This window comes from Sesamum indicum, linkage group LG2 (genome assembly GCF_000512975.1).
Source record: "Sesamum indicum cultivar Zhongzhi No. 13 linkage group LG2, S_indicum_v1.0, whole genome shotgun sequence".
In the NCBI taxonomy this organism is placed as follows: Eukaryota; Viridiplantae; Streptophyta; class Magnoliopsida; order Lamiales; family Pedaliaceae; genus Sesamum; species Sesamum indicum.
The window spans coordinates 5,018,023-5,033,739 of NC_026146.1; the positions used below are offsets into that span (position 1 = coordinate 5,018,023).

Sequence of the window (15,717 nt, forward strand, 5' to 3'; positions counted from 1 at the left end):
TTTTCTCCTCCCACTTTTCTCTAAATAATTACTAACAATTTAATATTTTTTTTATTTATTTAACTAAATTATATAATTTTGAAAATGTAATGATTATATTCTAATATTTTAATTTAGTTGCACACACACTAATCTTGTAATTTTGAGTCATCCGTTTGTTAATTGAATTAGGTTTTATTGATAATTGAAAAATAAATGCATCATTTTATTGCCAATTTGCAATCGATTTATTAAGGAAAAAAAAAGATATTAAGGAAAAAATAATAATTTTGTCCATGTGAGACTGCACAGAATCACCTGCAAACCCTTCTTCCTCTTTTTGTACATGCAGATGCAGTCACCGAGATCACCTCTAAGCATGAAGAGAGCAAAATCACGCTTGCCTCCAACTCCATCGACCCCTCCGACGCCACAACAGCGACAATCCTTCAGCAAACTCCTCGTGCCCATCTCCAAGAAACGCCGCAACATTTTACAAAATCCCCAACCACGCCTCGCCGCCGCCGTCGATGCCATCAAATGGAAACGCCTTAATATTGACAAGTCTGAGCTCTATTTGCCGCTCACTTTCCCGACTGGACAGACTTTCAGGTGGAAAGAAACTGGCCCTTTGCAATATACTGGCCCCATTGGGCCACACCTCGTCTCACTCAAACAACTTGAGGACAACGGTGTAGCGTACCATTTTCATTTCACGCGCAACGAGGATATTGCTAGAATCGATCTTTTTGATTTTCTGAACATGGGTATTTCGTTAAATGAGATGTGGAACGAGTTTAAGGCTTCTGATGAGAGGTTTGCTGAGCTAGCATTGTATTTGGAGGGCGCTAGGGTTTTGAGGCAGGATCCATTGGAGTGCTTGATTCAATTTATTTGCTCATCTAATAATAATATACAGAGGATTACTAAGATGGTGGACTTTATCTCGTCCAAGGGGAACTTTTTAGGTAATGTGGGTGGATATGATTTTTTTGAGTTCCCGACTCTGGAAAGGTTGGCAGTGGTGACGGAATCCGAGCTCAGGGAAGCTGGCTTTGGATACAGGTCTATTTTCTTTCCTGCATTTTTCAGTAATGAAGCCTTTTGTTTATGATTTTGACGTTGTTTGGAGTTTATGTGGGTTGAAATTTATTGAATTCGGAGCAAAATTTGCTTTTAGACTCTTTGAAAGGGTACTCCACATATCCCCTGGGCTGGTTTAAATCAGTCCCTTTGCATGTAATATTGGGTAGCTACGGATAGTGAATTTATCTAATTTGCATTCCGTTGCTAGTAGTGTCGAAAAACAGATCACACTATTCCATATTTGAGATCGATTGGTAAAACCTCATTTGAGCCCGCTTGATTTGCCATAACAAGCTTAAATTGAAATGTATTTGAACTTCTGGTCAAACTTGTCTTGAGTAGTTAAAATGATACAATTTGTAGAAGATCAAGTTAGTCGTGATCAACTCGTTTAAAGCTCGTTCAAGCTTGACTATATTAATAATTAAACCAGGTCAGGGCATTCTGTCAATGGTAACTTCTCATAGAACTCATCAAGCTTCTCGTCAGCACCATGAGTTGAGGCAAAACTTGAAAATCAAGCTGCATATGTCAGACCCAGAACTTTGTGTTTGCAACACATAATACATTGAGTATCTATCCTGATGAGTAAGGAGAGGTGAAACTTTGAGCTGTTTAATTTGTAAAAGCAATTGATTCATCTTCTTGTTGCTCTAGATAATGACTTTCTTTTGGCTGCCATGGTATGTAAATTGTATATCTATTAACTGGAAAAGGACACATCCTCTTTTCTTAACCTCTTCTAATTTTGTCTTGAGACTAAGCAGGGCTAAATATATTGTTGGGACTGTGGCAGCTTTGAAATCAAAGCCTGGAGGAGGTGTGGAATGGCTTGCTTGTCTTCGTAAATTAGATCTTCAAGGAGCAATTGATGGTTTATCTAGTTTGCCTGGTGTTGGTCCGAAGGTGGCTGCATGCATTGCTCTCTTCTCTTTAGATCAACATCATGCCATTCCTGTTGATACTCACGTGTGGCAGGTGAGCTACTAAGAAGTTTTGATTCTGGGTCACAAGACTAGTCTGAACTATCTAAGCTTTCTTTTTGTAATAGTTCAAAATTTGGTATGGAGAAAATTGTTCTACTTCATGTTCTTAAAGATGAAGGCATCTTTATGAGCCTTATTCTCCCTTATTAAAGTACTAAGAGCTTTCGTATTCTTTGACTTGATTGCTTGAGTTTTAGCTAAGTACCTACGTGTTTGTTTTAGCTTGGTAATTTCTTCTACGAATAATCAAACTATCAGAAACTTTTCCAACTTAAATTCACAATTATTCATCAGTAACCAAAGAACGAAAAAGGAACACTTTCCTTGAATAAGGCACATTCCCAACTTGAAAAATTAGGATGAGGTGAAGTTGACTTTTCTTGATTAAGCCTGTAAAGTATTTATGTTCGTATAGTATTGTGCAATTAAAATTATCTGATTTCAAACCTATTATCAATTTTAGTTTTTATATGGATTTTTTGCTGATCCATTAATGTTTCTCTTTCTGATGTGAAAGATCGCAACCAGGTATCTCATCCCTGAACTGGCGGGCACTCGCTTGACACCTAGTATTTGCAATCGTGTGGCCGATGCTTTTGTGAGCAAATACGGGAAGTATGCTGGATGGGCCCAAACTCTGCTTTTCATTTCTGAACTGCCCTCGCAGAAAGCAATCTTGCCGTCAAGCTTCTGGAATACTGAGGAAAAAGGCTCAGCCAAGCTTCAAATGGAAATTCAGGCAATACAAGAAACAAAGAAACGTCCAGTCAATAAAAGAAAAATGACTGGTAAATGAGAAGAAAATCTGTCTGCCCCATTCGTTTTCGATTAATCAAGTTAAACCTGGATATTCTGAGAGCTCAAGTTCTGTAGCTGTAAAGATTGATGAGAGGACTTTGGGAGAGAGGGCATAAATGACTTCAATGACAAATGTATGTAATCACAAATTCACAATCTGCCAAAGGGATGTTGTTATAACTTGCAGCTTACTAAATGCATCATATTTATCCCACTTGCTTACATGTACATGCTCGAGTTGTTAGAAAACTTAATGTTGTGGGCTTTGAGAGAAAAAGAGAAGCTTTTAATATCAAACTTCTCTTTCAAATTAAGAAGATATCACATCAATTTGGTTCTAGTTTCTTTTGTAATTGATGTGTTACTAAGTGAGTCAGCATGGCGCACACCGAAGAACGGGTGATCATAGAAAATTTCCTTCTATGCAGTTATGAAGGTTTAACCTAGGAATGAGAAAAAGGAAATGCTATTATCCCCAACTAATCCTTCTCAGTTAGATCACCTTGATTTGGAAAGTATCGTTTTCTCGTATCTAATCCATGTGCATTTAATGAAATAGTTTCTAGCCAAAATTTGGGAAAGTCATGGTGGGGGGGTGGGGGTTTCAGTTTTGCAGAGCTAAATGGCAATGCTTGCTTATGCTATGTTCAGCAGCAGCTTCTCTACAAGTCACTGACTGCAATTTGCAAATGTAATGCCTAATACTTTCCATTGATTGATAACTTACAGGAGTATTTGAGCAACAATGATGTTCACGAGAGCTGTCATTGTATTTGAGTATATATTCTCCATTCAAGCATCACTGTAACTGAATTATTGCTGTTCAGTGAATGAGAATGTAAGTTCACCTAGCATTTTAGTATTCCATTTGTGCAATTTGGTGCTTATTTGTCGATATATTAAGAATTGAAAGTATATCTCCTTTATGCCTTGTATTCCTGCACTGATATCTGTGTTGTATTTAGTAGGGCCAATTAATTGGTCGATATTTCAGCTTCTCATTGATCAAATACTGGAGTATCTAAATCATCATTGATTAAATATGCACATGAAAGAATAGTAGAACAGTTGGACACACAGCATGTACTTATAAACCTGAAACTGAAATTAGTTTATGCATATATAATGTGAGATATTCTGTTGAGCCCCTTGGCTGTTACAAAATTTCTCCCATCTTTATTCAGACTGAAGCTGTTCGAATCAATAATTTGTATGTGTGTGTTTCCTGTTCTGAACTGTAGTATATGTTAGTCCGGGAAGATACTGTAACCATTATCATTGGCATTCAGCCTCAATCAGCAATCTTTTTGGAATTCCTGGACATGGGTCACCTCCAAATTTTTTGTTTGACCAAGGAATTGAACACATCTTCTTTCCTAGACAAGCCTGGGACAGTCAATAGAAAAACGTATGAAAGGCAGTTAGTCATGAAGGAAAGTTTGGTGCATGTCTACAAAATGGTATTACTTATGGGTTTCAAAATGGTTGTAGTAGACAAATACTTCTTTTATTGACCAATGATATTCATCAAATATCTCTTGATTTTACTAGATTTCACTTGAGCAGGTTGCCATATCTAATGTCAACAGTGATTTTGATACCTTAGTGAAACCATAAACGAAGATGGTCATGATTTCTGTGGTCAAGCCACCTGCTCTTAGGACTATAAAATTTACCTTTCTACTCTATCTTTTATGTGTAAGTGAAGAGTGCCATAATTTTAGATTTCCTATTACAGTTTGCTATGTGACATAATGATCCTGTTAACACAGCATATTGTATACCAGAGTGTAGATTGTTATCATCTTTCGTGAGGGCGAAACAGCTGATATAGTATAGTTGAAGTTCTTGATCATTCTTCCCATTTCATGCAACATAAGTAAATAAATAGGAAGGCAAAAGAATAATAGCTTACTTTCTCCACGACAGCCATGGAATTGGTTGAGTGACAGCTCCCAACAGCATAACTTTTGCAATCACCTGAAGGGCTTCCAAAACTTGCAAATAAAATTTTTGAGATATTTCTTTCTGAAGGACAACGAAGCTGAACTTTAGGTCTTCTTCCATGGTGCTTATTATGGCTTGGCATTTCTCTTCTCCATGAAACTACTGGAGGTGGATTAGAATCTGACACATGTCCGCATACTTTTGATATTGAAACAATGTCTACTGATATGCCAAGAGGATTGCCAATTTCTTCTTCAAACAATACTAACAGGTTATCTGTAGGTTTGAGGAAGGATCTTGGTATATGATACCTGAAATTTTAAGTGGGTCAAGAAATCAGACACAAAAGAGAGAGAAATTCGATTTGTTTTCTGTGTGGATTACTGAGTAAGTTTGTGAAGTATAATGAGAAGATTGGGGTTTCAAATTGTTCATTCAAGGAAACATGATAATACATAAACAACTTAGGAACTATGATATCATGACCAGTTTAGCCTCCATATTGCATACATACAATGCCCGCTATGTGCTTAGTGATGATCTTACCATATTTGTGAAGGAGAGCCATCTGGTGTATGAAAGGAGATCCAATACCGGCCAATACTTTCACCATTAATCCATGCTTCACCTTTTCCCATAGAGCCAAGATTTAGCGCAACAGGATCATTACCCCCAGGTGCATCAAATTTGGACTGAAAGGAGGCAATGAATCACTATTTTATGGTTATATGAAAATTGATTGACAGTCATCATCGTGATCTTTAACAAAAAAAAAACTATTCAAACATATAGATAAAACAATTTGTCATTTCTCTAAAAGTACATTTCCGCGAAAAATCAATGTTCAGGAAAGAGATCTGTCCAATCGCAGCATGAGTTTTTATAATTTATTATTCTTCTTCTATGGATTGCTACACTGATGTCTTCATATTGTGCATGCATTTTGCGTCTAACAGCTATATAGTTACTCTTGTAAAGTCCGTGCAAAGGAATTTATGTTTAATAGGGTTTAGTTGTCTAAAGCTTGAATTGTACATAAGATTCCATTTCAGTCACATGAAAGAGGTAACTACAACCTGGTTATGTTATAGTTCTTTAGGTCAGTTTAAAAAGCATTAACCAAGTTAGGTTTTGTATAATATGGGATAATTACATAAGAATGCATAACTAGGAAACCCATCAGAGAGACTTCTGTCCTTACCTTATACCATGTAAGTGGCTGAGAAGAGGAGTTAAAATTCAACCATTGTGCATGGCTTGATCCTTCTTCTGTGTGAAACTGTAACCTCTCTCCTAGTAATCCAACCTTCGCAACAATTGGCAAAATGAAACTGAATAGTAAAATAGGCAGGGAGAATAATTAACATTTTCCAAATAAAACTTTATATAAATACCCAAATACATGACATACTTAACTAATATAGTCAGTCAACCAGAAAAATTGCTTAATATTTTGAGGCTGCTTGATAGAAAAGGCAGGCTTGCACCGTTACAGTCTATAAGAATGTATCGTGATTACCTGATATCCCCATGAATAGTTGGTCAAATTTTTGACGACTTGATTTTCTTGAATGGTCACAGTGTGCAATCCAGCAGCTCTTCGCTCCAAAAATGCCCCTGAATCCTAGAATTGCCAGTACAACCAAATGATGACAAAGATTGATTTGAGCAGTGATGCTAGAGTAGTGTATTTTGTCATAAAGATTATTCATAAGTAGGGTTCTGCAACTGCTATCACAAAGGCCCAAATGAACCTGGAAGTGAAAAGAAATTATAGTAGAAAACCAAAGTAATGAGATGGCAAATACCGGTAGCCCAACCATATTGCTCAGCAAGGAGATATTGTTCAGTCCACTGTTTAAAGGAACAGTGGTTTCCAGAGTGAAACTTTGGTTTCTAAAGGCCCCATGTGCAGAACCTATGGAGACAAAGCACAGTGAATTATTTGTTATTTTGATAAAACCATGGACAAAATTGTTGTGGCGTTCAATAATTTGAACGTGTTGAATTCTAACTAAGTACGATGTGAATGTTAAAACTAATTTTAAAAGCACCATCTGAGATAGTAAAATAGTTTACTCTGGATGTGCCTTATCTTTCCATCCACGAGTTGGTTATGTTTTATGGCTTAAGGAGCTATCTATTTTGACTAAATTTTCAGCATAAGAATTAAGAGGGAAAAACAGGAGCTTAGGGGATAAGAAAGATGAGATAAAAGAATAAAGAGTTGGGATGGAAATATTAAAGAACAACAATTAAAGCCATTTAGAGCTCTTTCTCAATCACAGGATTGTTAGTGACAAAGTATATACCCTGTTTGGACTTATGACTTGTATTATAACCTTAATACAATCTTACCAACGAGCGCTCCATTGACGAATGTGTGTAATACATGGCCGCGAGAGTTTACAGTGATCACAGATTGTGAGTCCTCGGATTGCTGATAGCTACAGTATGCATGTTGCTGTTAGTAGCTGATAACAGTATAGAAATTAGAAGTGTCATATTTTACTTGTTCTATTATACTATTACCTCATTACAGATATACTGTGTGTTTTAAGTAGAGAAGTCATTTTTTAATCATATTGGCTAAGTTGAGGTCTGATCGTTAGATGCAAGCAAAAGATTGTTCAAACACATTTATGGATATGTACTCACCTGGTAGTGTACCATAGATAATCAGATGCATCTTTTGTAGTGTTCATCTGCTCTAACAGTGAATCTGATCTCAACAAACTATCATCAAATGCTGGAATAGCTTCATTCCATTCTTTCCATATCTCTGGTGAGTCCAACCCCACAGCTTTTTGCGTTGATCTTGTACTCATTTGGGTGCTTACCTGTTGGAGAGAAGGACGAGGAAAGAAGGTAATTGTTTATGCATTTCCGCAGAAGTATCTATATGAACGTCTATCTAGCATAGTGTTCTGATACATGCCTTGGCCGTGTTGAATGCCACGTTTGTGCAGTCAGGCAAGATGCTAATTGATTTAGCAGGAAGTTGAAATGTTCTATTCAGAAATTGGACCTCTGCATCATTCACCTTGTCCATGTTAAAGAGAAATGCTGCACATTCTCTGTTATCTCTAGAATATACATATGCCTGGTTTAAGAAAAACTGTCAATGAAAGATCCTTTGTGCATGTATATCGACATCTAAGAAAGTGAATTATCAAACATATGGAATTGTTGATATCTGTACTTCTTGCAGTGCACCCAGAGAGAAATTTGATTGTTGTCCATATAGTAGGGTATCTGAGCACAGCTTTACTGCTGCATGCAACTCCTTGAGATGACCCCATTTTGGCTGCCGGGTCAAACCTGTAAGTTTTGCGAAGCTCATATATCGTAATCAGAACTCATTGATAAGTAGAAACATTGATGTATATTTTTGTGATATGTACCATACTCATCCAGTGGAGCTTGATCATAATAACTGGTTATCACAAACGAAGAGGCCATCCTGCCAAAATTAGTTCCTCCATGATACTGAATGAACAGGAATACACTCTTAGTAGCCACAACGAAGAAGCACGGGAAAAATCAAAATACATGCACATGTAGGCTTACCATGTAGTAGTTTATGTAGCTGCCGTTCATCTTTACAATGAACAGAGCAACCTGATATGCAATGTCCTGAGCTGATCTGATTTTTGTTTTATTGCCGTATATGTCATAGCTTCACATTGCAAACAAGAGAAAGAAACTCTAAGTCAAGACATCTCAGTGCATAGTTTTGAGGCAGGACTCATCATATATGAGGTTGTAGCATATCTTACAAGTGTGTCCAGTTTTCTGTCCAAATTGCCGGCTTATTTGGTGAATTTGGTCCTACAAATGTTTCTCCACATCTCATCCCATTGCATGCATTGATCTGCACATTCCTTATTAAGATTACCACCAAACTTGATGTGTTTGCAGTAGTTGGCCAGCCGGGCCTGTGTCCTTAATGGATCTAAGTAAGCCCATCATTAGGCCCACGAATCAAAATCCATGTCGGTCACCTTTCAGGCCGATGAAGTCCATTTCCGGGATCCATACATCAGAAATATGTGAAAAATCAGAAGAGGGTGTTTAGTGTTACCACAGGATCCGGAGCATCATCTTGCTTGCACATGACCCACGGCACACCGGTCTCAAGGCCCACAGCCATCGCTGCAGCCCAATGGACATACGGTGGGCCTTTATCGTGGAACGCCTTTTCTACATTTTGGTACTCATTCTCAATCTGCATAAATCTCATCATCATCGTAAAAAAAAAAAAAGCTACTACATTCTTTTCACATACAAAAATAAAAACAAGAGAAAGAGCGGGAAAAGAAGAGTTTGAACCTGAGACAGTAGAATAGGACCTCCTTGTGAAGCATATAATCTCTCAGACTTCATCATGTCTACTATTTTCGTCGTAAAATTTTGCATGTAAAACTGTCATCAACCTCTCAAGCTCATTATCAACTAACTTATTCAATCTTTTCTGTCCATCGACCTCCAAATATCATAAAAATTCAAGAATAATACGAATACCTTAAATGGCTCGTTGTCGGATCGAAATACAATGTCCGGGACGTCGTGCAGCCAGAAGGGAAGCCCTCTGCGGCAGCAGATGTAGCAGAAAAATACATGAAAATAGAGTTATTTGAATTGGAAGAAGAGGTGATGTAAGTGAAAGATTACCCATAGGACCATTCACTCTCAATGAAGGGACCAATCCGAAGGCAGACATAGAGACCTTGTGCTTCCACTTCCTTTATAAATCTCACTATATCACGTCTTCCACTGAAATCATACTGACATTTTTTTTTTTTTGGGTCTTTCTAAGTCAGTATTATAATTAATACACACTTGAAATACAATATACAAACACACATGTGTGCGTGTATGTGTGTGAAAGAAAGAGTGAAGGCAGCTACCTGGCCTGGTTGAGGCTCGTGAAGGTTCCAGAACACATAGGTATCGATGGCGTCCAGTCCCCCTGCTTTGGCTTTCGAAATCAGAGACGGCCACATCTGTTGCAAACAATTGATTTTCCATATTACTATGCAGAAAATACTTTTTTTTTAAAAAAAAAATAATATTAAATTTTAGTTTAAACCCGATTTAAAAAAAAGTAACGTATTTGTTTTTATTACAGTGGAGTTGGCGAATCCAAATTCATTTAAAAAAGTGATGTCAACTCAACTAAATGTCAAAGACAGTCTCCTAATGCTAGGGCAAAAGTTACTCACGAGTATTAATAATTAGGTGAAGGAAAAAGGAAAGGAAAAAATATATATATATATATATATAGTTCATGTGAGCAGCAGACATTGTATTTACATGAACAAGTCTGGAAAATTTGGTTGCACGTGATGAGTACATGTTGTAACGAATGGAATTGAGGTAGTTGGCAGATTTTCCTATCCACAACAACTCAAATTTTTATTTAAATTAATTATATAATAAATATAATTACTTTATTTTATAATTGATGTAAAATTTTAAAAAATAATTAATTATATCATAAATATATTATACTTATTTTTTAATAAACAAAATGTAATTTGAATTAAAAATTTTGATGGCAAGTAAAACTTTCTTGTGATGTGTCCACAACAAGAAAAAGTGAATCTTTCTGTCTATTTTTATAAAATTCTAATTACTTTATTATATAATTGATGTAAAATTTTAAAAAATAATTAATTATATCATAAATATATTATACTTATTTTTTAATAAACAAAATGTAATTTGAATTAAAAATTTTGATGGCAAGTAAAACTTTCTTGTGATGTGTCCACAACAAGAAAAAGTGAATCTTTCTGTCTATTTTTATAAAATTCTAAACGTGTGTGTGTGTGTGTGTGTGAGTTGTTTTTAATTAGGAATTAGATATTGTGCAAGAACATGTGTGTTTTTGGCTTTATGATAAAAGAACAAATTAAATGAATTGGATTTTCTATTACATTTATTATTGTATTTAAGGGGTAATTTGAATTGCGTAATCTATTTTATTTTTTATTTTTTAAAAAACAAGTGCAGAGTAAGATGTAATAAAATTGGATTTAGAAAATTAAAATGGTAACAAAGACTTGGAAATATCATCAACAAAATCAAGTTGGTAGAATTTTCTTGAAAAGGTAAAAAGCAAAAATAAAGAATAAAATCAAAATGTTGGGGAAATTGTTTGATCAATTTAGATTGTGTGAAATGTAGAAAAACAAGTTTTAGGCCGGCACTTGTTCATCAAAATCCAAAAAGGCCAGACCCATATCCCATATCAATCAACAAGAAAACAATTACCAAGAAAAGAGAAAACAAGAAAACACACACACACACACACACGACAAGAGAGAGAGAGAGAGAGTACATGAGGAGTGCTTCTTGGATAATGAATTGAACCAGAGAAGAGAAGCTTCCGTTGCCCATCAACAATGAGCGACTTTCCATCATAGGTTACATCGCCACCACCTACCGCCGTCGCTACCACCACCAACCCAAACCACCACCACCGCCCCACCACCATTCCACTACTCCACAACTAGCAAAATTTTGACTCCTCCACACTCTACCATGAAATGGTGAGTGCGAGTGTGCTAAATATATAACAACATGTTTCAAACGTACAAGCAAAGAAAACAAGCAGTATTAAAATTGAATGAGAAGGTAAGTGGAATTAGAGGGAAATATGCATGAAATCTTGGCTCAAAATCTGCTTTGTTTTCTTTATAATCTGCTCATAAATGCATGCACAAATTATAATTATCAAAATCTACTCTTTATAGAAAATACATTGCAACATTGATTTAAGTGGAGGTCCGTCCGGTGCAGATGATGATGATGATGAAATAATGGAAAAATGTTGATATCTATGGGCTAAAAGTGGTGTTGATTGTTGATTTGTTGTGTTGTGTCGTGTGAAGAAGCAGTTTTGTGCGTATGAATTATGATGATGTTTCATTTTGCACACAATCAATGGAAGCGTTGTGTGCATGTTTTACTTACCCAATGCCCAATACCCAATACCCAATAAATTTTCAAAGAGTTGTTTGTGATTCTTATTGGGGTTTCCCTTTTTCAGAAGAATGGTTTCTTAATGGGCCATACTCAGCCCAACTGTTTGGGTCCTTTACTTGTCCCCTCCCCCAAGCCACCATACCATACCAGAAAAGCACCCATTCTCTCTCTCTCTCTCTCTCTCTCTCTCTCTCAAACACTAAGCCAAGGAAAGCTTCGACTCTGATTGTTTTCCGCATCTAAACCTCTACGTCTAGAGATGTCGGTAAGTATGTATTGGTGCGCAGTTCCTGTTTGTGCATCTCTATTGTTAAACCCTAACGCCTTCCTTCTTTTCGTGACTTGGTTGAATTTAATTGAGAACAAAATTGCAGATCTTTGAGTATAATGGAAGTGCTCTGGTGGCAATGGTGGGAAAGAATTGCTTCGCCATCGCCAGCGACCGGCGCCTTGGTGTGCAGCTGCAGACTATCGCGACTGACTTTCAGAAGATTTATAAAATCCACGATAAACTCTTCATCGGTCTCGCTGGCCTCGCTACCGATGCACAAACGCTGTAAATTTCCTATACTAAGTTGAAACTCCTCTCTTAGTACTAATTATTTTGTTTAGAGGCGGGTTGGAGTTTAGAACTTTTTAACCTTGGGGCGAAATACATATTTTGGTGCGTATGGGAGTCAAGTGTAGGAAATTGGAGGTGGGCAAAATATTCAATTTTATTTACTATATATGTAAACTTGGAGATTAAACATATGTGAACGGGGGTGATATCAAGATCCAGTCCTTGCTCAGTCTGTCTCTGTTTAGGAGTGAAATGTGTGTATTCAGCACGGCGTACAGACTTGTGAAAAATTTGAAGCTTCAAGACCGAGATATATGCATGTGACTTTAAATGTGCAAAATTTGAAGCGTGAACAATTTGGACTGTCACCTCTGGTGTTTGATATTCTAAAATTATCACACAAAACAAAGAGTCAAAGAACCTTTTGATCGCTATGGCATAATTTGATTTTTGATGCTGCGTGTATGGTAAATGTTCTGTAGATTCTCATTTTATAGTGAAAGCCTTGGCTCTCTAATGATGTGTATACAAGATTATTCAAGTTTTGCTTAGATCTTATGCTCGCTCATAGAATTTATCTGTCGATTGAATCCAACTGAAGGTATCAGAGGCTTGTTTTCCGCCACAAGTTATATCAGCTACGAGAAGAGAGGGATATGAAGCCAGAAACATTTGCTAGCCTTGTGTCTGCTCTTCTCTATGAGAAAAGGTTGGTTTAAACCATTCCACATGGCACTTCTTGTAAGCCTAGACTTACATGTGATTGTAACCATCATTGTTCTCACTTATGTTGAAATAAGTCATGGTTTAGAGAAAATGTATATATGAGCTAAAATTATTTTCTATCGTCAAGGCTTTTACCAATTTTGTGATTTTCTTATTCGGTCTGCCCTTTATTCTTTATGAATGTGTATGAACTGTTCCCTTTCATTTTGCGTGGAAGAATATGTAATGCTTGGAATGTAAATTACAAGCTACAATTAGGTAGAATATGATGTATTGTTGTTTTTTCTGTGGTTTAGGTTTGGTCCATACTTTTGCCAACCTGTTATTGCTGGATTGGGCGATGAAGACAAACCCTTCATATGCACTATGGATTCCATTGGGGCTAAGTACGTCATACTCCTCACGTTGTTAATTCTTTTATTTTTCCACTTTTGACATTTCAATGAAATTTCTCTCAATCTGCAAGAGAGAAAAAAAAAAGAAAAAAATGTTGTGATTGTGGTTTCAATGGGTCTCTAGATGATGTTTGTGATTAGTTTCTACTTCGACCCTCTCTCTTGCATGCTCTTTTTCTGTTGTTTAGGTTTAGCATACATGAAAAAGAAATTATTAGACTAATTCTTTTCCGGATCTGGTAAACTCTACAGCACTTGAAGAAATTCCACATCACCTTTTTTTTTTTTTCTATAAGGTTGTGATTTCTAGTCCTGTCTTTCATTTTTTTTGCACAATTACTGCTAGTGGGACTATGTATTCTGTATTCATCTGTAATACCATACCGCTATTCTTAAAGCCAACATATATCATCTCCAAAAGTTAGAATCCTTGTGTCTTTTCTGGTCAACAAATGCAGGGAACTTGCCAAAGATTTTGTTGTTGCTGGAACGGCCTCAGAGTCACTCTATGGTGCCTGTGAATCAATGTTCAAGCCTGACATGGTTTGTACCTTTACTTGATATTGCTTATATTTGCTTGAGTGAGACTTAAACTATAGATAGTTGTTTTTCATATATATAATATACTTCAGTAGGCCACTATAGTATCTCCATACTTTTAAAAATTGAAGCATAAAGTGAATACAAGTGATTGAGGATAAGTTCCTCCTCATGTTTGAATGGCCAATTACTTGCACTTTTCCACTTTTGTTTCTTAGAGGCAGCTCTTTGTCATAGAATCGAAATTTTCATCTACAATATCATGATATATGCATCTTCGTTTATGGTATATGGTGATTTCTTCTGAGGCTGTTAAAGATCTCCAAGTTGAACAGATGTTTTTTCCTATCTCTTAGTCTTTGCCCCTTTATGCCTCTCTTTACACAGAACACATACAAGTCTCCATTTATTTTATTTGAAAATCAGCTGCCATGCCACTGGCTTCTGATTAGTTACCTGCTTTTTGGTCCCCAATATCCAGGAAGCTGAGGAGTTGTTCGAAACCATCTCACAAGCTCTGCTATCTTCCGTAGACCGTGATTGTTTGAGTGGCTGGGGAGGGCATGTTTACCTTGTGTAAGTGGTTTGCTGATCACTCACCTTTTCCTTTGGCCAACATCTCGTTTGTTAAATAGAGTGCAAATTCACTAATACAGCCTTTCTATTTCATTTCAATTAAATTTGATTGTTTGCGTGAATCTTTCATGATTTTGCAGCACACCAACTGAAGTTACAGAAAGAATCCTAAAGGGAAGGATGGATTGATTTTTGTGCACGAATGCGGGAGGATTTTCCTATATTTCCATCAGGGGATGTTTTGGTGATAGAATGCTGTTGTATGACATTAATGTTTATTCAGATTTCAAAAATCAGATGTTGCATTTATCATCACTGTATTCTCTCTAAATGCTTGAAAATGGGACAGTGCGCTTTTAAGCTGATACTATCTAGTTGTCTGCTAGTAATTTGATGCTTTCTGCTTTCAACTTTCCAACTTTTTCCTATTCTACTCTTGGAAAGCTTAATTCACACAATTAGCGAGATAGAGGCCAAATAGGTTGATTGTGTATGGATCTTCATCTGATTGAATCAGGTCAGGTCAAGTATAAAAATGGTCTGGGTTGGATTTAATTGAAATAATACTTAATATTGTTCCAATTGTATTTATAGAATCATTTCTATTACAATAATTTTTCATCCATATAGTTTTAAACAAGTACTTATTTGCGGGGTTGTATATTTTAAATTTCAGTTGCGTACAAATTGAAATAACAAAGTTTTCTTTTCAAAAGTTGAACTCGACATTATTATAAGGTTTGATGGCATTTTAATGTTTTAAAATAATTGAAGAATTTTCCATACATTTGTATCAAGTAATGTATCTTAATTTGTATGTATATCTTATTTTGGTGTTATTAATTTCAAGGTCAAAATAAGTGAAGAATGGGCCTGAATATATAGATTACCAGGATCTTTTTATGGGCTTGGGCTGATCGGTTGATGGGCCTAAAACAATTTAACTTAAAATATATTCCGATTCATTTGGAATAATTGCAGTTTTGGTCTTTATATATTGCTTTAATTCATTATTATTTTTTAAATTTTATTTTGATTCTTTAATTTTTAAAATATTAAATATTTTGGTTATTAGGCCTAGTTATGATTATTTTGTCCTTCATATATGGTCTAATTATTTTAATTTTAT

At 36.0% G+C, this 15,717-nt stretch overlaps 3 protein-coding genes across 4 annotated transcripts; 2 read left to right on the plus strand and 1 right to left on the minus strand.

Annotated features, from left to right (window-relative positions):
* Positions 257-7,629, plus strand: LOC105155198 (N-glycosylase/DNA lyase OGG1). Of its 2 annotated transcripts, XM_020691767.1 has the most exons (5): positions 257-1,044; positions 1,833-2,043; positions 2,569-2,839; positions 3,579-3,687; positions 7,495-7,629. In XM_020691767.1, exons 1-4 carry the CDS (start codon positions 326-328, stop codon positions 3,596-3,598), a joined length of 1,221 nt encoding a protein of 406 aa, XP_020547426.1. In that variant the 5' UTR covers positions 257-325; the 3' UTR covers positions 3,599-3,687; positions 7,495-7,629. The 2 variants fall into 2 exon arrangements, with proteins under 2 accessions (XP_020547426.1, XP_020547427.1); XM_020691768.1 differs by lacking the exon at positions 7,495-7,629 and having other exon boundaries at positions 2,569-2,983; positions 3,579-3,693.
* LOC105155210 (beta-galactosidase 16) lies at positions 3,934-11,702 on the minus strand. The gene is made up of 19 exons (XM_011071084.2): positions 11,143-11,702; positions 9,707-9,802; positions 9,471-9,583; positions 9,321-9,387; positions 9,129-9,221; positions 8,881-9,024; positions 8,576-8,670; positions 8,367-8,475; positions 8,201-8,285; positions 7,999-8,117; positions 7,735-7,899; positions 7,455-7,636; positions 7,155-7,243; positions 6,605-6,714; positions 6,316-6,420; positions 5,998-6,102; positions 5,343-5,488; positions 4,765-5,107; positions 3,934-4,235 (listed from the first exon to the last, which is right to left on the minus strand). Exons 1-19 carry the CDS (start codon positions 11,296-11,298, stop codon positions 4,125-4,127), a joined length of 2,433 nt encoding a protein of 810 aa, XP_011069386.1. The 5' UTR covers positions 11,299-11,702; the 3' UTR covers positions 3,934-4,124.
* Positions 11,891-14,998, plus strand: LOC105155218 (proteasome subunit beta type-3-A). The gene is made up of 7 exons (XM_011071092.2): positions 11,891-12,054; positions 12,164-12,345; positions 12,953-13,060; positions 13,374-13,463; positions 13,931-14,015; positions 14,494-14,588; positions 14,729-14,998. Exons 1-7 carry the CDS (start codon positions 12,049-12,051, stop codon positions 14,775-14,777), a joined length of 615 nt encoding a protein of 204 aa, XP_011069394.1. The 5' UTR covers positions 11,891-12,048; the 3' UTR covers positions 14,778-14,998.